The sequence below is a fragment of the Eleutherodactylus coqui genome, chromosome 2 (assembly GCF_035609145.1).
Source record: "Eleutherodactylus coqui strain aEleCoq1 chromosome 2, aEleCoq1.hap1, whole genome shotgun sequence".
Classification (NCBI taxonomy): Eukaryota; Metazoa; Chordata; class Amphibia; order Anura; family Eleutherodactylidae; genus Eleutherodactylus; species Eleutherodactylus coqui.
The window spans coordinates 217,721,805-217,738,874 of NC_089838.1; the positions used below are offsets into that span (position 1 = coordinate 217,721,805).

The following is a 17,070-nucleotide window of genomic DNA, read 5'->3' on the forward strand; positions in this document are numbered from 1 at the left end:
TAGCCGAGAACCTGGAGATTTCACGGGGGGCCGCGGTGAGCGGTTCCTGATCACGTGTTCACCGTTATCCAATGGATAATGGCGATCACGTAAAAGTAAAAAAAAGGTGAAGGTTCATCTCCCCTCACCGATGCGATCGGTGAGATGAGATGAAACTTTTTACCGGAGGCCTCCATATTTGCACACCGACGCGATCCTCCTCCATGAACTTTCCCGGATTCTGCACATGCGACCGCCGGCAAAACACCGGACACATGCGCAGAAGTCGGGGAGCCCAGGAAATTTAAAATCTCCTTACTCCCAGCGACCAACGGTCGCCGAGAGCCTGGAGCAGTGACGGGTGGCCTCGTTGAGCGGTCCCCGGTCACGTGATAAAAAGGTAGCGATCTACCTTTGGCAGGTCTCACATGACTGGATAGGAATTACGGATTCCGTATGCGTTTGATCCGCGGTAATACGCAGATCAATCGCATTAGATTACACAATTCCGCTCACATTAGTGGGTCAGAATTGCGTAATCCACTCGCAGAAAAGCGAACGCAGCATGTTCTATTTTACTGCGGATATCCGCAACATAGAGCCCATTGTGCTCCATGGTCGTGGATATACCCGCTGCCCATACGCAACTACGTTGTATACGGGCTGCGGGTGCCCGCGTCATCGCTAAGCTGCGGTGCGGGAAATACAAAGAACAATAAAAAATATACTGCGCATGACCGCCTGTGTGAGTAGGCAGTTATGCGCAGTACATTACGCAGCCGTACGCAGGGTCACAGCCGGGCTCACAGATGGGATCCGCTGCGGGCCTCCGCAAGCGGAATCCACCTACGGCTGCACGAGCCCGGCGTTATTCAGACCGCTACCTGTAATCCCTAATTTACAAGAAGCCCCGGGAACATTCGCCTTCATGCAGTTCCAGGAGCAGCTTGTTGAGCGCCTTCTGTGTGAGACCGCCGCACCTCAGCAAGCTTACGGAGACTCACGGAGCGCCACTTTTTACACCCCATACCCGCCACTGAGGTCACAAAATACCCCCAAAAAGCATGAGAGGAGAGGGGATACACGGTTTTATTGCCCCATGTACCCATCCCAACCAGCCTCCATAATTACCCGTCTTTGGAAATACTACACAGTTCACATTATTACTTTTATCTAAGATTTGGGGAACGCCGAAAAGGGCGCGGAGGAGGGGGGGGGGGAATTTTTTTAAGGTGTCAATTTTTATTACGTACAAGTGGGCAATGGGGCCTGGGATTTATTCAGTGGTATCCTGCAATCCAACGGGTGTTCCCTCCATTATAGGCCTTGCCATGTTTCCTGTAAGTAGATTAGGGCCACGAGGTGTATGTTTTTGAACACGGGACAAACGGGGGTATCCATTTGGGGTGAAGGTCTTCATTCCTATATACACTGTACAAAAAAAACAGTTTTTAAATTGACAAAATTGCCAAAAAAAGGAAAATCGTAATTTTTTACTTCTGCTTTGCTTAGATTTATTCAAATACTGTGAGGTAAAAATGCACAGTACACCCCTAGATGAATTCGTTAAGGGGTCTAGTTTTTAAAATGGAGTCATTTGTGGGGGTTCTTTATCGTTTTGGACGCTCAATGGCTCTACAAGTGGGCAATGGGGCCTGGAATTTATTCTGTTGTACCCTGAAATCCAACGGCTGCTCCTTCCATTATAGGCCTAGCCATGTATTTTTTAAGTAGATTAGGGCCACTAGGGGTATGGTTCTGAACATGGGACAAACAGGGGTATCCATTTTGGGGTGAAAGTCTTCATTTATATGTGTGCTGTACAAAAAAAACTGTTTTTAAATTGACGCAATAGCCCAAAAAATGAAAATCGTAATTTTTTCTTAAAGTTTGGCTTAGATCTATTCAAAAATTGTAGGGTTAAAATACACAGTACACCCCTAGATAAATTCGTTACGGGGTCTAGTTTTCAAAATGGGGTCATTTGTGGGGGTTCTTTTTATATTTGGCCGCTCAAGAGCTCTACAAAAGTGCTATGGGGCCTAAAACGCCTTCAAGGAAAATTTATGTTCTGAAAACCACCGACTACTCCTTTCAATTTGGGCCCCGTTGTGCATACAGACATAAGATTAGGGCCACAATGGGTATGTCTCTGAACACAGGAGAAACAGGGGTATCCATTTTGGGGTGCAAGGCTTCATTCATGTGTGTGCTATACAAAAAAAGCTGTTTTTAAAATGACAGAATTGACAAAAAAACGAAAATCACAATTATTTCCTTTTGCTTTGCTTGAATTCATTCAAAAACTGTGGGGTCAAAATGGGCAGTACACCCCTAGATAAATTCATTAAGGGGTCTAGTTTTCAAAATGGGGTCACTTGTGGGGGTTCTCTTTGGTTTTGGCCGATCAAGAGCTCTACAAAAGTGCTATGGGGCCTAAAACGCCTTTAAGGAAAATTTATGTTCTGAAAACCACCGACTACTCCTTTCGTTTTGGGCCCCATTGTGCATACAGACATAAGATTGAGGCCACAATGGGTATGTCTCTGAACACGGGAGAAACATGGGTATCCATTTTGGGGTGCAAGGCTTCATTCATGTTTGTGCTGTACAAAAAAAGCTGTTTTTAAAATGACAGAATTGACAAAAAAACGAAAATCACAATTTTTTCCTTTTGCTTTGCTTGAATTCATTCAAAAACTGTGGGGTCAAAATGGGCAGTACACCCCTAGATAAATTCCTTAAGGGGTCTAGTTTTCAAAATTGGGTCATTTGTGGGGTTTCACTTTTTTTGGGGTTTTCACTTGATTTTGGCCGCTCAAGAGCTCTACAAAAGTGCTATGGGGCCTAAAACACCTTCAAGGAAAATTTATGTTCTGTAAGACACTGACTACTCCTTTCATTTTGGGTCCCGTTGTGCATCCAGACATAAGATTAGGGCCACAATGGGCATGTTTCTGAACACGGGAGAAACAGGGGTATCCATTTTTGGGTGTAAATCGTCATTTTCATGGGCACTATAGAAAAAAAATATGTCTTTAAAATGACATATTTGCAAAAATATAAAATTTTATTTTTTCTCCTCTAAATTGAATTACTTCCTGAAAAAAACTGGTGCGGTCAAAATACTCATGACACCCCTCAGTGAATACATTAAGGCAGGGGTGTCAAACTCATTTTCACTGAGGGCCACATCGGGCTTATGGTGACCTTCAAAGGGCCGATTGTAAGACAGTATAGTAAGGGCTTGTTCACACAAGCGTATTTGCGTACATAATATGCAGTGAATAGAAGCCATTGATTTCAGTGAGTTCAGTCACATGATGTACATTTTCACACAGCATGACCTATTTTGTTGCGTACTGCGCACCCCAATAGGCCATTGAAGTGAATGGGCCGTGCAAATATGTGGTGAATGCGCAGGAAACCTATGTATTCACTGCATATTTGGGCACCATCTCAGTGGGCCCATCTGCGTTCTTTTTTCTGTGCCTAAATATACAGGCATTAGCAATTTTTGATTGCGCAAATACACAGCGTATTTGTGCTACCGAAATACCCATGTGAACAAGCCCTAATAGTGACCCCCCCAGCAGCCACCATTATCCCCCCCCCCCTCAGAAGCCACCATTAACCCCCCCTCAGCCACCATTAACCCCCCCCCCCTCAGCCACCATTTACCCCCCCCCCCTCAGCCACCATTTACCCCCCTCCTCCAGCAGCCACCATTAACCCCCCTCCTCCAGCAGCCACCATTAACCCCCCTCCTCCAGCAGCCACCATTAACCCCCCCCCCCCGTAGCTACCATTAACCCCCCCTCTCAGCAGCCACCATTAACCCCCCCTCTCAGCAGCCACCATTACCCCCCCCCCTCTCAGCAGCCACCATTAACCCCCCCCTCTCAGCAGCCACCATTAACCCCCCCCCCTCTCAGCAGCCACCATTAACCCCCCCCCCTCTCAGCAGCCACCATTAACCCCCCCCCCTCTCAGCAGCCACCATTAACCCCCCCCTCTCAGCAGCCACCATTAACCCCCCCCTCTCAGCAGCCACCATTAACCCCCCCCTCTCAGCAGCCACCATTAACCCCCCCCCTCTCAGCAGCCACCATTAACCCCCCCCCTCTCAGCAGCCACCATTAACCCCCCCCCTCTCAGCAGCCACCATTAACCCCCCCCCCTCTCAGCAGCCACCATTAACCCCCCCCCTCTCAGCAGCCACCATTAACCCCCCCCCCCTCTCAGCAGCCACCATTAACCCCCCCCCTCTCAGCAGCCACCATTAACCCCCCCCCCTCTCAGCAGCCACCATTAACCCCCCCCCCTCTCAGCAGCCACCATTAACCACCCCCTCTCAGCAGTCACCATTAACCCCCCCTCTCAGCAGCCACCATTAACCCCCCCCCTCTCAGCAGCCACCATTAACCCCCCCTCTCAGCAGCCACCATTAACCCCCCCTCTCAGCAGCCACCATTAACCCCCCCTCAGCCACCATTAACCCCCCCCCTCAGCCACCATTTACCCCCCTCCTCCAGCAGCCACCATTAACCCCCCTCCTCCAGCAGCCACCATTAACCCCCCTCCTCCAGCAGCCACCATTAACCCCCCCCCCCCGTAGCTACCATTAACCCCCCCTCTCAGCAGCCACCATTAACCACCCCCTCTCAGCAGTCACCATTAACCCCCCCTCTCAGCAGCCACCATTAACCCCCCCCCTCTCAGCAGTCACCATTAACCCCCCCTCTCAGCAGCCACCATTAACCCCCCCCCTCTCAGCAGCCACCATTAACCCCCCCCCCTCTCAGCAGTCACCATTAACCCCCCTCTCAGCAGCCACCATTAACCCCCCCCCAGCAGCAACCATTAATATCATTAACACCCCCCCCCCCCAGCCACCATTAGCCCCCCTTAACCACATACTTACCTCCTCCTTGCTGTCTGCGCTGCTTCCCCTCCGCTCACATATTAACATTTTCCACATCACTTCTGCTTATTCAGCAGTTCCAGCAGCCTGATTGGTTGTTTGGGTTGGCTGATTCACCAAGCAACCAATCAGGTTGCTGGAATTGCTGAATAGGGCAGAAGTGTTGTGAAAAATGTTAATATGCCAGCGGGGAGCTGCAGCACTCCAGCTGGTAATAGCTTAGTGGTGAGCAGCGTCGGCACGCCGCGGGCCACATGAAACGAGGCAGCGGGCCGGATTCGGCCCGCGGGCCTTGTGTTTGACACATGTGCATTAAGGGATGTAGTTTTTAAAATGGGGACATTTGTGGGGGTATCTATTATTCTGACACTCATGAGCCTTTGCAAACTTGGCTTGGTGCAGGAAAACAAAGTGCTCCTCAAAATGCCGAAAAGTAATGTTAAATTTGTACGTCCTCTAAATGGTTAAAAAAAAACACAATATTTTTTTAAGTGTGCATAAAGTAAACAGATGGAAATATATATGTTATCAAAAATTTGTACAGTATGTTTGGACATATTTGAGATATTACAGTTGAAAATGTGAAAAAAATGACAATTTTTTCAAAATTTTTCCAATATTGGTACTTTTAATAAATATACACAAATTATATCGGTCTCTTTTTACCACCTAAATGAAGTACAACATGTGGCGAAAAAACAATGTCAGAATCACTTGGATATGTAAAGCCTTTACGGAGTTATGCTACGTTGAACGACGCATGTCAGATTTCCAAAATTTGGCTCCGTCACTAAGACGCAAACAGGCTTCGTCACTAAGGGGTTCAGATGCAGTAAAGCTCCCTTGTCTCTCTGACCTCCAAAGAGACGCCCTGAATGCTGATATTTCAGAAGAAGAAATTTTAAATACCACCAAAAATCTGAGGAAAGGCCCCTGGTCCCGAAGGATTCACTGCTTTGTATTACAAAAAGCTCGTACTAGTCCAACCTTTGAAGTAATTGTTTCAGAGACTCTGGAATGGGAAAATACCTCCGCATGAGTTTTTGGACTCGCAACTAACAGTGATCCCTAAGGAAGGCAAAGATAACTTATCTCCAAAAAACTATAGACCAGTCTTACTACTTAACCAGGATTCTAGCAACACCTCCATTCTAGCAATCCGACTGAACCATTTTCTCCCATTTTTAATCCACGGAATCAAGTTGGTTTCATTCTAGCAAGAAAGCCCCAGACAACATAAGAAAGGTCTTAAATATTATAGACTCGGTTTCTATGACAAAATTCCAAATTACTTTCCTGGCACTAGACTTAGAAAAGGCCTTTGATACATTGTCATGGAGCTACTTATTCTCGGTTTTATAGCACATTAGGATTCAGGGACCTTTCCTCTTCACCCTCTTAGCCCTCTACTAAACACCCTTCGCATTCCTGAAACTTCCGTCCACCAGGGCTGCCCCTATACAAATTAGTAGGGGCACCAGACAGTGATGCCCTCTCTCCTCAGCTCTATTTGCTCTGGCCATTGAACGACTGGCAGAGGCAATCCGTATTAATCCCAATAGAAAAAAGGTATTTGGATGAGGAATAATGACTATAAAATAAGCCTATTTGCAGACGATCTGTTACTGACCCTTTCCCAACCTTTAACTTTACTGCCAAACTTAATGTCCACACTAGACATCTGGTCCAAGCTCTCAGGCCTTCGAGTGAACGTTGATAAATCTGAAATATCTTTTATTAACACCCAGAATTCTTAATAAAATTGATCAACATTACTTTTCAGTTTCAACAAAAAATTCATTATATCTCATATCAAGGCATTACTCTAAGTACTTCAATACACTCCTTCTATGGGTGAAACTACCTAGCTCTAACTAAGAGGTTATCATCTGAACTGCTTAAATGGGATAAACCCCAACTTTCTTGGAAAGGTAGAATTAATGCAATAAAAATGACCACTTTGCCACGTATATTGTATCTCTTCAGATGTCTGCCAATACTCATTTCCTTATCCACTTTACGGAACTTTCGGCGCAATATATTTAGATTTATATAGAACAACAAAAGAGCGAGCATTAAACACACAGTAATGTATAGTAATCATAAACGACTGGGAGGCCTGTCCAGTGCCCAATATAGTCAAATATTATAAGGCGGCCAGAATAACCCAATGGGTACTGGGGTCTATGGATGGAAATAGAGAAAAATCGCATTTATCCACACAACACAGCATATCTGACTTGGTCTACGGATCCACTCCCTCCAAGACTACAACATATGAGTCCACTCTCATATCACTCCCTCTTGCTATGGAGAAGTGCCCGGTTTAAGTATAACTTGCTCTCCAGGATCTCCTCCATGCTGCCAATACTTCCCAACCCCTAATTTCCACCAAGCCAAGACTTAGATGGATTTAAATGGTGGACATGAAACTGGATAACCACCCTATGACATTTTTATAATAAAGCAAAACTTTACACTATACAGCAGTTTGTAGCCATATTTCAACCACCTACCCAGGAATATCTAAGTATTAATCAAATATTCCACTTTAACAATTCCATAGCTCCCGCCTCCATACCACCTATTCCCACACCATTGGAAGCTGTATGTGCCTGAAACCCTTTTCAGAGAGGAATGCTTTCGTATATATATAATACGCTGAACCAACCTCTGCATGGGGAGAAGCTTATGTTTATGAAGAGATGGGAATCGGACCTACAGCTTGAGATGACCACTGACAGATGGCAGCATTGTTGCTCCCCAATCTCCAAAGGCAGCCACCAAGTTTCCCTTATGGAAACTTTAATTAAAATTTTATATAGGACATACTTAGTTCCACAGAGATTGCACCATCTCTACCCATCCTCCTCCCCATTATGCTTTTGGGGATGCCAAGAAAGGGGGGATATGCTTCATACATGGTGGACATGCCCAGAGGTCAAAAGCCTACGGTCACAGGTTCACAACCTTCTCAACCAACTGTTTTTGAGTCCGGTTCCTAAATCCCCTACAGTGTTCCTGTGGGGGACTGCCCTCTGTGATTTCAATATTAAGCTCACAAATTAATTCAATCTATATGTATGGCTACAAGAATCCACATCACCTCTAAATGGAACTCACCTACTCTCTCCTTCCCAGAGGTGCTTAATAGAATATCCTCAATGATGTTATGTGAAAGGATTCATGCGATTAGAACAGACACTATGACAAACTTCGAGAAAATCTGGCAACTCTGGATTGAGTGCTTAGAGATTCCAGGGCTACGCCATAATATACTATCTACCTAAATACTATTCTAGTGACCAAGTACACACGTCATATAGACATTTCTGAACGACAATGTGAATTCCTGACAACTTAATGGTTTAAACCCCCATGTTAACTACCCTTATTTTTATTATATATTTTTTTTCTCTGTTTGTGATTCACTAGCCAATGTAGGCATATCTTATTTTATGCCAATATGTGGCCCCCTGCGAGAGGACTTCTGAATACTACAAGCCTATTATATGTATGATTATAAAACACAATAAAACCCTTTGAAACTAAAACCACTCTTATTCTGCTCACTATCATGACTTCTGCTCAAGTACCAACGTGTAAAAATGTGTACGGTTTTATACTGAACTGAGCAAAATTCTCACCTCTCTCACTTTTTCAAGTCCGAGTGTAATGATATATGAAATGACAATCCACTCCTGAAATAAAGGCCATCGCTCCATCTTCACCAAAATAACATAATTAAATAACATTAAATATGCTAAGTAGGCAATCTGTGAAGAAAAAATATATTTATTATCACACACATTTAAATAACAGTTGTGGTAAGTATCAGAGCTCAAATATTGGTTTAGTTTAAATCTTCATTAAATGAACAGCCAAATGTGAGGAGGGTTGTTAAAATCAGATTTGAAATGCAAATGCCTCTGCGGAGGAAGATGATAATGACATATAACGTCCACTCAAGAATATATAACGTCTAATAGACCTCTTTTAGTGCTATCCAGTACAAAAAAGGTGCTCAGGAAAACATAAAAGTTATTTGTTTCGTCCTTGATCTGTTGAAGTATAATCCCTTTTAAGATGATTTGCAAAGCATTACTAAAAAGGTCAAAGGGTTTAGCACAGAGATCACCTCTGAAGTGAATTCTGATTTGACCTAAGAAATGTTCACAGACAGTTGAAGAATTCCTTCAGTATTGCTAACCCAGGCATGCAATGTATTAATGCACCCCCTACTGCAAGTCGCCATTTCTTCTAATACCAGTGTGCTTGTAAAACACGTAAAGATATGTCTATTACCATGCTGTGAAAATATTAGCAGCCCTAATCTAACGAGGCCAGGTTCACTCCACTCGACTGTATGTTCAGTGTATAGGCTAGAATATCTCCCAATCAATATGTCTAACATGCCCATAGACCATCAATAGCCAAACATTTGTCGATGGAATGTGCTTTGATGGGGCACGGCATGGAACAGTGTTGAAATGTTTGTTCCTTTGTGTTTGCTTGAATAAGAAAGTGAATTATTTATTGTGACGGAAGACATTATCAAACTTAGTAGTGTTAATTAAGTAAGTATCTATACGAAAAATGGCTTTCGGTCATGGTTAACATAATAAGCAATGTTTATAGCTAAAGTTTGAATGTAATTTTCTTTATATATGGAAGCTCAATAAAATCTTTTTAACCCCTTAAGGACCAAGCTGTTTTGTACCCTAAGGACCAGACACTTTTTAGGGATTTTACCCATGTGACGGTTTTACTGCCCTATTTTTTTTCCTTTAGCTACCAAAATTATTTTTGCTGTGTTTTTTTTCTGTGACATATAGGGTTATTTTTCTATATCTTTTCCACTGACTTTTTTCCCCCGTTTTTTAGTTTTATTGGGGGTAAAAAGCAAAAAAATTTTTTGACATTTAGAGTTATTTTTTTTAAAAATTAGTATATTTACTCTAAAATAAAGTATGGCAATGGGTTCCTCTATTTGTTTCGGACGTTTTGATATATAATATGTAAGGTTTTGGATTATAGGACACTTATAGCGTCGGCTTTGGGTTATTTTCTTTCTTATGTATATATTGTTATTTTATTCTGCCATTTTTATTTACTTGTGTATGTAATTATGTTTTTTACTATCTATGTTTTTCCACTGTAGCTGGTGCATCCATAGGAGCCCCTGTTATAAGGAAAAACATCCCCTATAGTGACATTAGTCACTGGCAGAGGTGATCAAAGTCTTCTGGGATCCTGCAGCTCAGCTGTAGCTGGGAATCCCAGCGGTCATGTGACACCCGGGTTCCCATAGTGGAAGTTACACTTTTGCTTTCACTTTTTAGTACACAGCACTCATTGAGGCAGAAAGTGATAAAAATCTCTTCTGTGTTCTCCTCCGGGTTATCAGGTATAACTAACAGCTGGCAACCCGTCCTGCCTCTGATTGATTCCAGAGCAGGAGACTTAAATCCCAGCCCTAATTTTACATATGGCTAGGCTTTAAGCCTGGGACCAGGCGCCGTAAATTTACAGCCTGGTCCTAAATGGCTTAAATAAAAAACAGTGTTCTTTGGGGATTTGTTTTCCTGGTATACTTCAATATATCTTTAACCCAATCATATAGAAAAAGTGAAGTTGTTTGAACTTTTCAATACTACTGTATGCAACCCCCCCCCCCCCCCTTCCCCCAGTATGTAATTTATGTTTTACCCCAATGGGGATCATTGAGGCAGGGTTCACACAGGGTGGATTCCCGTCGGAAATCTCGCGGTTTGGCCGCAGCAAAAACCGTGAGATTTCCGCCGGGAGAACCGCCGCGGTTTAAGCCGTGGCGGCTTTGAAGCGGCTCGGCCGCATGCTTTTCTGTTGCGGCCAGCGCTCCCATAGAGGAGAGCGCGGCCGTGACATAAATAAACAAAAAAGGAAAGGTAAACAGACCTGCTCAATCTTTGGAAACCGTGGCTGCGGCGGCCGCAGCCGCGGTTTCAACCGGATTTACCGCAGCGGATTAGCCGTCCCGTGTGGACGAGATTTCTGAGAAATCTCATCCACATGGCTGGCTAATCCCGAGATTAGCGGCCGCGGGCGGTTTTGCCGCGGGCGGATCTGCTGTGGCAAAACCGCGGCAAATCCGCCCTGTGTAAACCCAGCCTGACAGATGTATGCTCTCATTTTTAGATGGCCTTCTCAACACCTTTACGTTTGCCTCGCTCTATTTTTAACAAGTCTTCTAATAAACAGCCCTTTGTATCTGATCAGCATATATCCTTATGTATACCTTTTTAGCTTTGTGATTATTAGACATTGTCACTCTAGATGATTTAAGCATGGAAGGCTTTTGACTTACTGTATAAAACCAGAATTTGACAATTGGAGCATTGTAGAACTCATAGATCTTTGTGCCGATAGGAATACTCCTTTGTTTTCTATGTCCATTCTCTTCATCTCCTTTTCGAGAATTGGCATCAGCATTCGCATCCTAAAAGTAATTTTATCACAAATACATTTACTATAAATTAGAAGATGAGAATACGGACGTTCACACATAAACATGATAAAATTATAATGTATTATATATATGAAGCTATGCTTAATTGAATTCTCCCCGCTATAGCCAGTTTTCATTTTTTCATTCCCATCTTCCAAGCGCCATAACTTTTTTTATTTTTACATTGACATAGCTATATGATGGCTTGTTTGTGTGATGAGTTGTATTTTAATGGCATCATTTAATGTGCCATATATTTTTTTATAAAATGTAAAAAACTATTTTCATGGAGTGGAATAAGAAAAAAATGCAATTTTGTCATTTTTTTCATGTACAAAATATAGAAACTTAAAAAATTGGCTTCTTGCTATATGATATTCTGAGACCCGTAATTTTTAATTTTTTTCCATTGAGGGAACATTGTGAGGGCTGTAGCTGTACCATTACAGGTTACATACAGCTTTTTGATCACTGTTTATTCCATTTTTTAACTGCTAGATGACTAAAACAGCAAGTTCTGATATTGGTTATTACTATTTTTTTATGGCGCTTCCAGTGTGGGATACGCAACATACTATTTTAATAGTTCTGGCTTTTATGGACACGGTAATACCTGTTATGTCTATTATTCCACAGATTATTATTTTTCTACAGTACAAGTACTAATTTTGGCTGGACAGATTCTTCCAGCTCATTGCCCTAGTCCTTAGCATGTTGGAATCTTTGCCTTGATTGTCTGAATGGCCACAGCAGGTGAAATAATTAACCAATCACAGGCAGCAAGAACACATGGCTGAGAGAAGCTCTGAGAAACATAACTGTGAGCAGCCTACTAGTCAAGGCTACAACGTATGACGGAGGGTCGACTGTGGTTATTGACACATGCTCTGCCAGGGCCTTCATTATTAGGCTTCAGGCTGCCATGCTAACTTCCCACTGTAAGGGGTTCCTTGCTCCATCTGCAGAACTGTCAGGGTAGCAGAACTGCTATGCCGAGCAGCTAGCCACTAAGCTCTGCCCGCTGCCTGTTATGTGGCAGAGGGGAGAGGATTACAGGCACTGTAAGCACCAGAGAAGATGCCTCACCACCCTGCTGATGTCAGCGGTGACTCAGCAAGGAAAATGTATTATGGGGATAAGCTCTGCTCCCTGCGCTAGCATGCAAGAGCAGAGCATTCTTGGTGGGCACCATCTTTATATAAAAAGACATTGAAACAGCAGGAAAGACCGGGACCAAGAGAAGTGGAAGAAACCAGCTTCTAAGCAAAAGATAGCTGTGAAAAGAGCAGCCCAGTGAAGGCCTGCTGTAGTGGTTACTATAGCAGGTAAAGGAGCAGCCATTGAGAGTAGAGACAGGAGCCAGAGGACACAAGATGCTATAGAGCATGGAAGGAGAGGAAGACTCCCTGTCCATGGTTTCTCAGAGACTGTGACAAGATGATAGAAGTTGTAGCGAATAGGAGTTTTTTCCCCCAGACTGCTATCATTCTGTGAAGCAATGGGAAGCAAGCTCACCTACTAGTTAGTTAATGGCCAGCTCTAGTAGGTCTCTCTCCCCTAAAGATACAGACACCCAAAGCTGTAGGAAAAAACTCTGTGTGAGTAGAGGAACTGATATCTGGATTTATTTTGTTTATGTGGTTAGCCCGCCAGTTGGCAGTTAGAAATGTTTTTTTGTAAAGTTAGAGCCAGACAAGCTGATATTTATTTTATACAATCATCTGAAGAGGCTGATGTCTGTATAGGTGCACTGTTAGTAAGGGTGGCTTCAAAAACCGAGCGTGTTTTTGTGTGTACATAGGTGTGTACATAGGTGCGCACCCCTGTATGCGCAAAAACACGCGTGTATGCAGGTCCTGCTGCTGCTGGCGGCTCAATTGAAGATAATGCTCTGCTGGCACCCTTTAATTGTTTTTCAGGGAAGAGCTTTAAATATAAGCTCTTCCCTGAAAAACAAACATTCCAGCTGCCGGGGCTCAGCCGCATCCTCTCTGCGCTGTCCCCAGGTCTTCAAAGCAGTTCTTTGAGCCTGCTGAAAGAGCTGCTTGTGATTGGCTGAGGTGCTCAGCCAATCAGAAGCAGCTGTCTGTGATTGTCTGAGCACCTCAGCCAATCACAGGCAGCTCTCGCTGAATGAATGACAGGCGAGAGCTGCCTGTGATTGGCTGAGCGCCTCAGCCAATCAGAAGCAGCTCTTTCAGCAGGCAGCGATAAAATCCCCACCTGCTGAAAGAACTGCTTTGAAGAGCCGAGGACAGCGCAGAGAGGACGCAGCCGAGCCCCGGCACCTGAAGGAAGGTGAGTATGTTTTTTTTATTTTTTACACTAATTTGTCTTGTTTTTTAGGGAAGGGCTTATACCTAAAGCCCTTCCCTGAAAAACAATTACTGAGTGCCAGCAACTGGATCCGCTACCACAGCTATCATCTGTGACAGCTGTGGTAGGGAATTCTTTATTCCCTGCAGGGATGAAGAATTCCTTTGCTGCATCTGTCACAGATGTGGCAGATGCAGCAGGGAATTCTTTTTCCTTGCGAGGATGCAGGAAACATCTGCCATTTTTCCATGCAGCAGATGTATTCTTCATCCCCGTGGGGACAAGGCAGCGGCGGATAGGTTTTTTTTTTACACTAAAATTCTTGTTTTTCAGTAAAGAGCTTATATTTAAAGCTCTTCCCTGAAAAACAATTACGGGGTGCCGGCAGACCATTGTCTTCAATGGAGCCGCCGACAGCAGCAGTGGCTCCATTTGAAGACAATTCGTGCATTCCCTATGGGGCACGCATGTCCTATCTTTGCAGGCACACGCCTGTAAAGCACGGTCATATGCACACACCATAGGGAATGCATTGGTTCTAATAGAAGTGTGTTTTTGTGCGAAGCCACCCTTAAAGAAAATAAATGCTAGCTAGAGTTTTGTGTGTGCAAGAAAGAAAGACAGAAAAACAGGGGAAATGGTACGCTGACAGAGAGAGAATGGCCAAGAACTGCGAGACCGTTGAGTTGAAAATGTTCCATTTTGCCAACAGAAGGCAAAAAAACTAAACGATAGAAGATGTATCCTTTTGGGCTTTGATCCCAATTGCAGAGACTCCTTTAAGAAGTGAGATTAAAACCTACTATACTGAGTGTACTGGTAGAAAGAGGTAATGAGGTTAATTGCTTTAAGAACAATTCCTTTTTAAGGTTTTGGATGTAACACTGTAACGCAGGGTTAATGGTAACTGAAAATTGCTATTTTCAGGATATTTCCTTCAGTATTGTGTTTGAGTTTTAATGAATCCCTAAGTGACAGTAATATTCGGGATTTAAAGGGAACCTATCATCACTTTACCATGGTAAAGTAAATACGGTGCTAGAATTATTACCTACTGTTAGGTTGTCCTGTCCTGCCTGGGACTTGTTGTTCTACGGGTTTCCAGGAGCATGCCTTCACAGGTGTGGGATGTTTCAGCTGGCTGGGTGTGGATTTCTCCAGCCAGCCATTCCCTACTGGTCTACTGCATAATATATATATATACCAGCCCTCTGGCTAGAGGATGCTCGTTTTCCTACACCCCGGGGTTTTGCTTTCATGCATGATGTGTTGTGTGGGTCTGCACAGGTAGCCAGACATGAAGTATGAACAGTCCTGTTCTGTATTGCATGCAATCCCTAGTATGTTGATGTGAACTGTGTTCTGTCCTGTTTTTTATTTTCATCCTGGGCGAGTTGGGTCTGTAGGTTACAGCATGGGTCCATCCCTATTGGGACAATCGCCCTGCATGCAGGCAAGTTTCATGTGGAAGTTGTCTCGTTAGAGTAGGGACCCACAAGACAACAAGAACCTTAAAGCGGGCTCGTGGGCTTAAGTGACTTGACCAATTCACAAACTAATACATCATACTTTTATAGCTATTCCATCTGTTTATGTGTGCAGGTATGCATGGTGCGTGTTTTGGTCAGTTCATTCCTTATGTTAGGCCTGTCTGTTAGTACAGTTTACAGTTTACTTTCCCTTGGTGTTTCGTGTGTGTGTTTGCGTGAAGATTTCAGGTTTCAGAGCCAGTGCATCCAGGTTGGACATGGTATATTAAACAGCCTAACTGTTTGCGTCAGACCTCTGTGTGTTATGTATCTGTGTGTTATTACCTCTCCTGCTGTGCCTGTACCAGGCCTCTATGTATAAGTCCTGTGTGAGATTGTGTCAGTCTAGGTGGTTGCCATCTTTCTTCCCCTCTGGGTTTGTGCACTCCCTTTGCAGACTATTGTGACTGAGGTCATTTGTGTAAGGTGCCGTAGTTCTGTTTAGAGGTGCACGATAGGTTTCCCTCCTTTTTATGACATTCATGCATTGGTGTCAGGCCCATAGCATAAGTCCTGTTGGATGTGTGTCTGTTTAGAAGTGTTGCTAATTTTTTTTTGCCCTACCTGTCCAGATGCCCCGTTTTTACAGGGAAAGTACTGTTAGGTTGTAGGGACCTGTTGTTCTATGGGTTTTCCATAAGCATACTTCCATAGGTGTGCATGTTTGTGCTGGCTAGATGTGGAGTTCTCTAACCATCCAATCACCACTAGTCTGTTGCATATAAATACTAGCCCCTCTGGCTAGAGGAAGCTAGTTTCTTCTTCCCCCCTTGTGTTTGCATTCATGTGTGTAGATCTGTAGGTGTGAACTGCGATGTGTTCTGTGTGTCTGTACAGGTGGCTAGACTTGAGGTGAACAGACCTGTTCCGTGTGGTATGCATTCCACTGTGTGTTGGTGGAAACTGTATCCTGTTCTGCTTGGATTGTTTTTCATCTAGGGCAAGCCAGATCCTTAGGTTCTAGCATGGGGCCATCCTTATTGGGACAATCGCCCCGCTTGCAGTCAGGATTCATGGGGTAGGTTGTCTTGTGAAAGTAGGGACCTACGAGACAACGAGGACCCTTGTTGGTGAGCTCATGGGCTTAAGTGACTTGGCCAATTAATAAACCAATACCTCGTACTTTCATAGCTATTCCATCTGGTTATGTGTGCAGGTATGCTTGGGGCGTGGTTTCGTGTTTGTCAGTCATTGGTTTATGTCTGCCCGTGAGTCCAGTTTTCAGTTCACTTCCCCCTTGGTGTTTTGTGTGTGCATTTGGTGGAGATTTCAGGTTCCAGAGCCAGGGCGACCAGGTTGGACGTGACACCTACAAATGTTAACAGAACTTATTTTGTCATGGCTCTTTATAAATGCATACCTGTGAAATTGCTATTTAAAAAGTTCCTGATCCAACTGTAAATCATGCAGATTGGTCCAATGAGCAGGCCGGACTGGCTTTCTTACCTGCATGTTTTTCCCATACGTTCACTCCTCTTTTCTATGATACTACATCATCAATGTAGTGTAGCAAAATCTTAAGACACAAATGACCCACACATACACAGATGAGCCTGGCGATTCTGCTCACAAAAGGGAGAGATGATCTGCGTATGCGCATGTCAGCTTAAGATTTTGATGCGGGAAGTTTTTAAACAGAGATTTTGCAGTTATGCATTAATAAAGAGCCATGAAAAAATATATTTTGTAAACAAATACAGGTAAAAATTTTATCACCGTGTTTACTATAGTATGGTAAAAAGTGATGATGGGTTCGCTTTAACAGAGGAACGTTAATTAACTAACTTCATACAGTATAAGGGCTCAGTCACACGGGTGTTTGTACGCGCGTATCA

At 43.8% G+C, this 17,070-nt stretch overlaps 1 protein-coding gene across 1 annotated transcript in view; it reads right to left on the minus strand.

The window, feature by feature from the left end:
- The window catches only part of TRPM1 (transient receptor potential cation channel subfamily M member 1), a 166,709-nt gene that overhangs the window by 35,583 nt on the left and 114,056 nt on the right, over positions 1-17,070 (minus strand). Inside the window, exons 19-20 of the mRNA XM_066592492.1 lie at positions 11,250-11,381; positions 8,551-8,679 (exon numbers count right to left, since the gene is read on the minus strand). Of these exons, the coding sequence (XP_066448589.1) occupies positions 8,551-8,679; positions 11,250-11,381 (261 nt within the window). The remainder of the gene's footprint in view (positions 1-8,550; positions 8,680-11,249; positions 11,382-17,070) is intronic.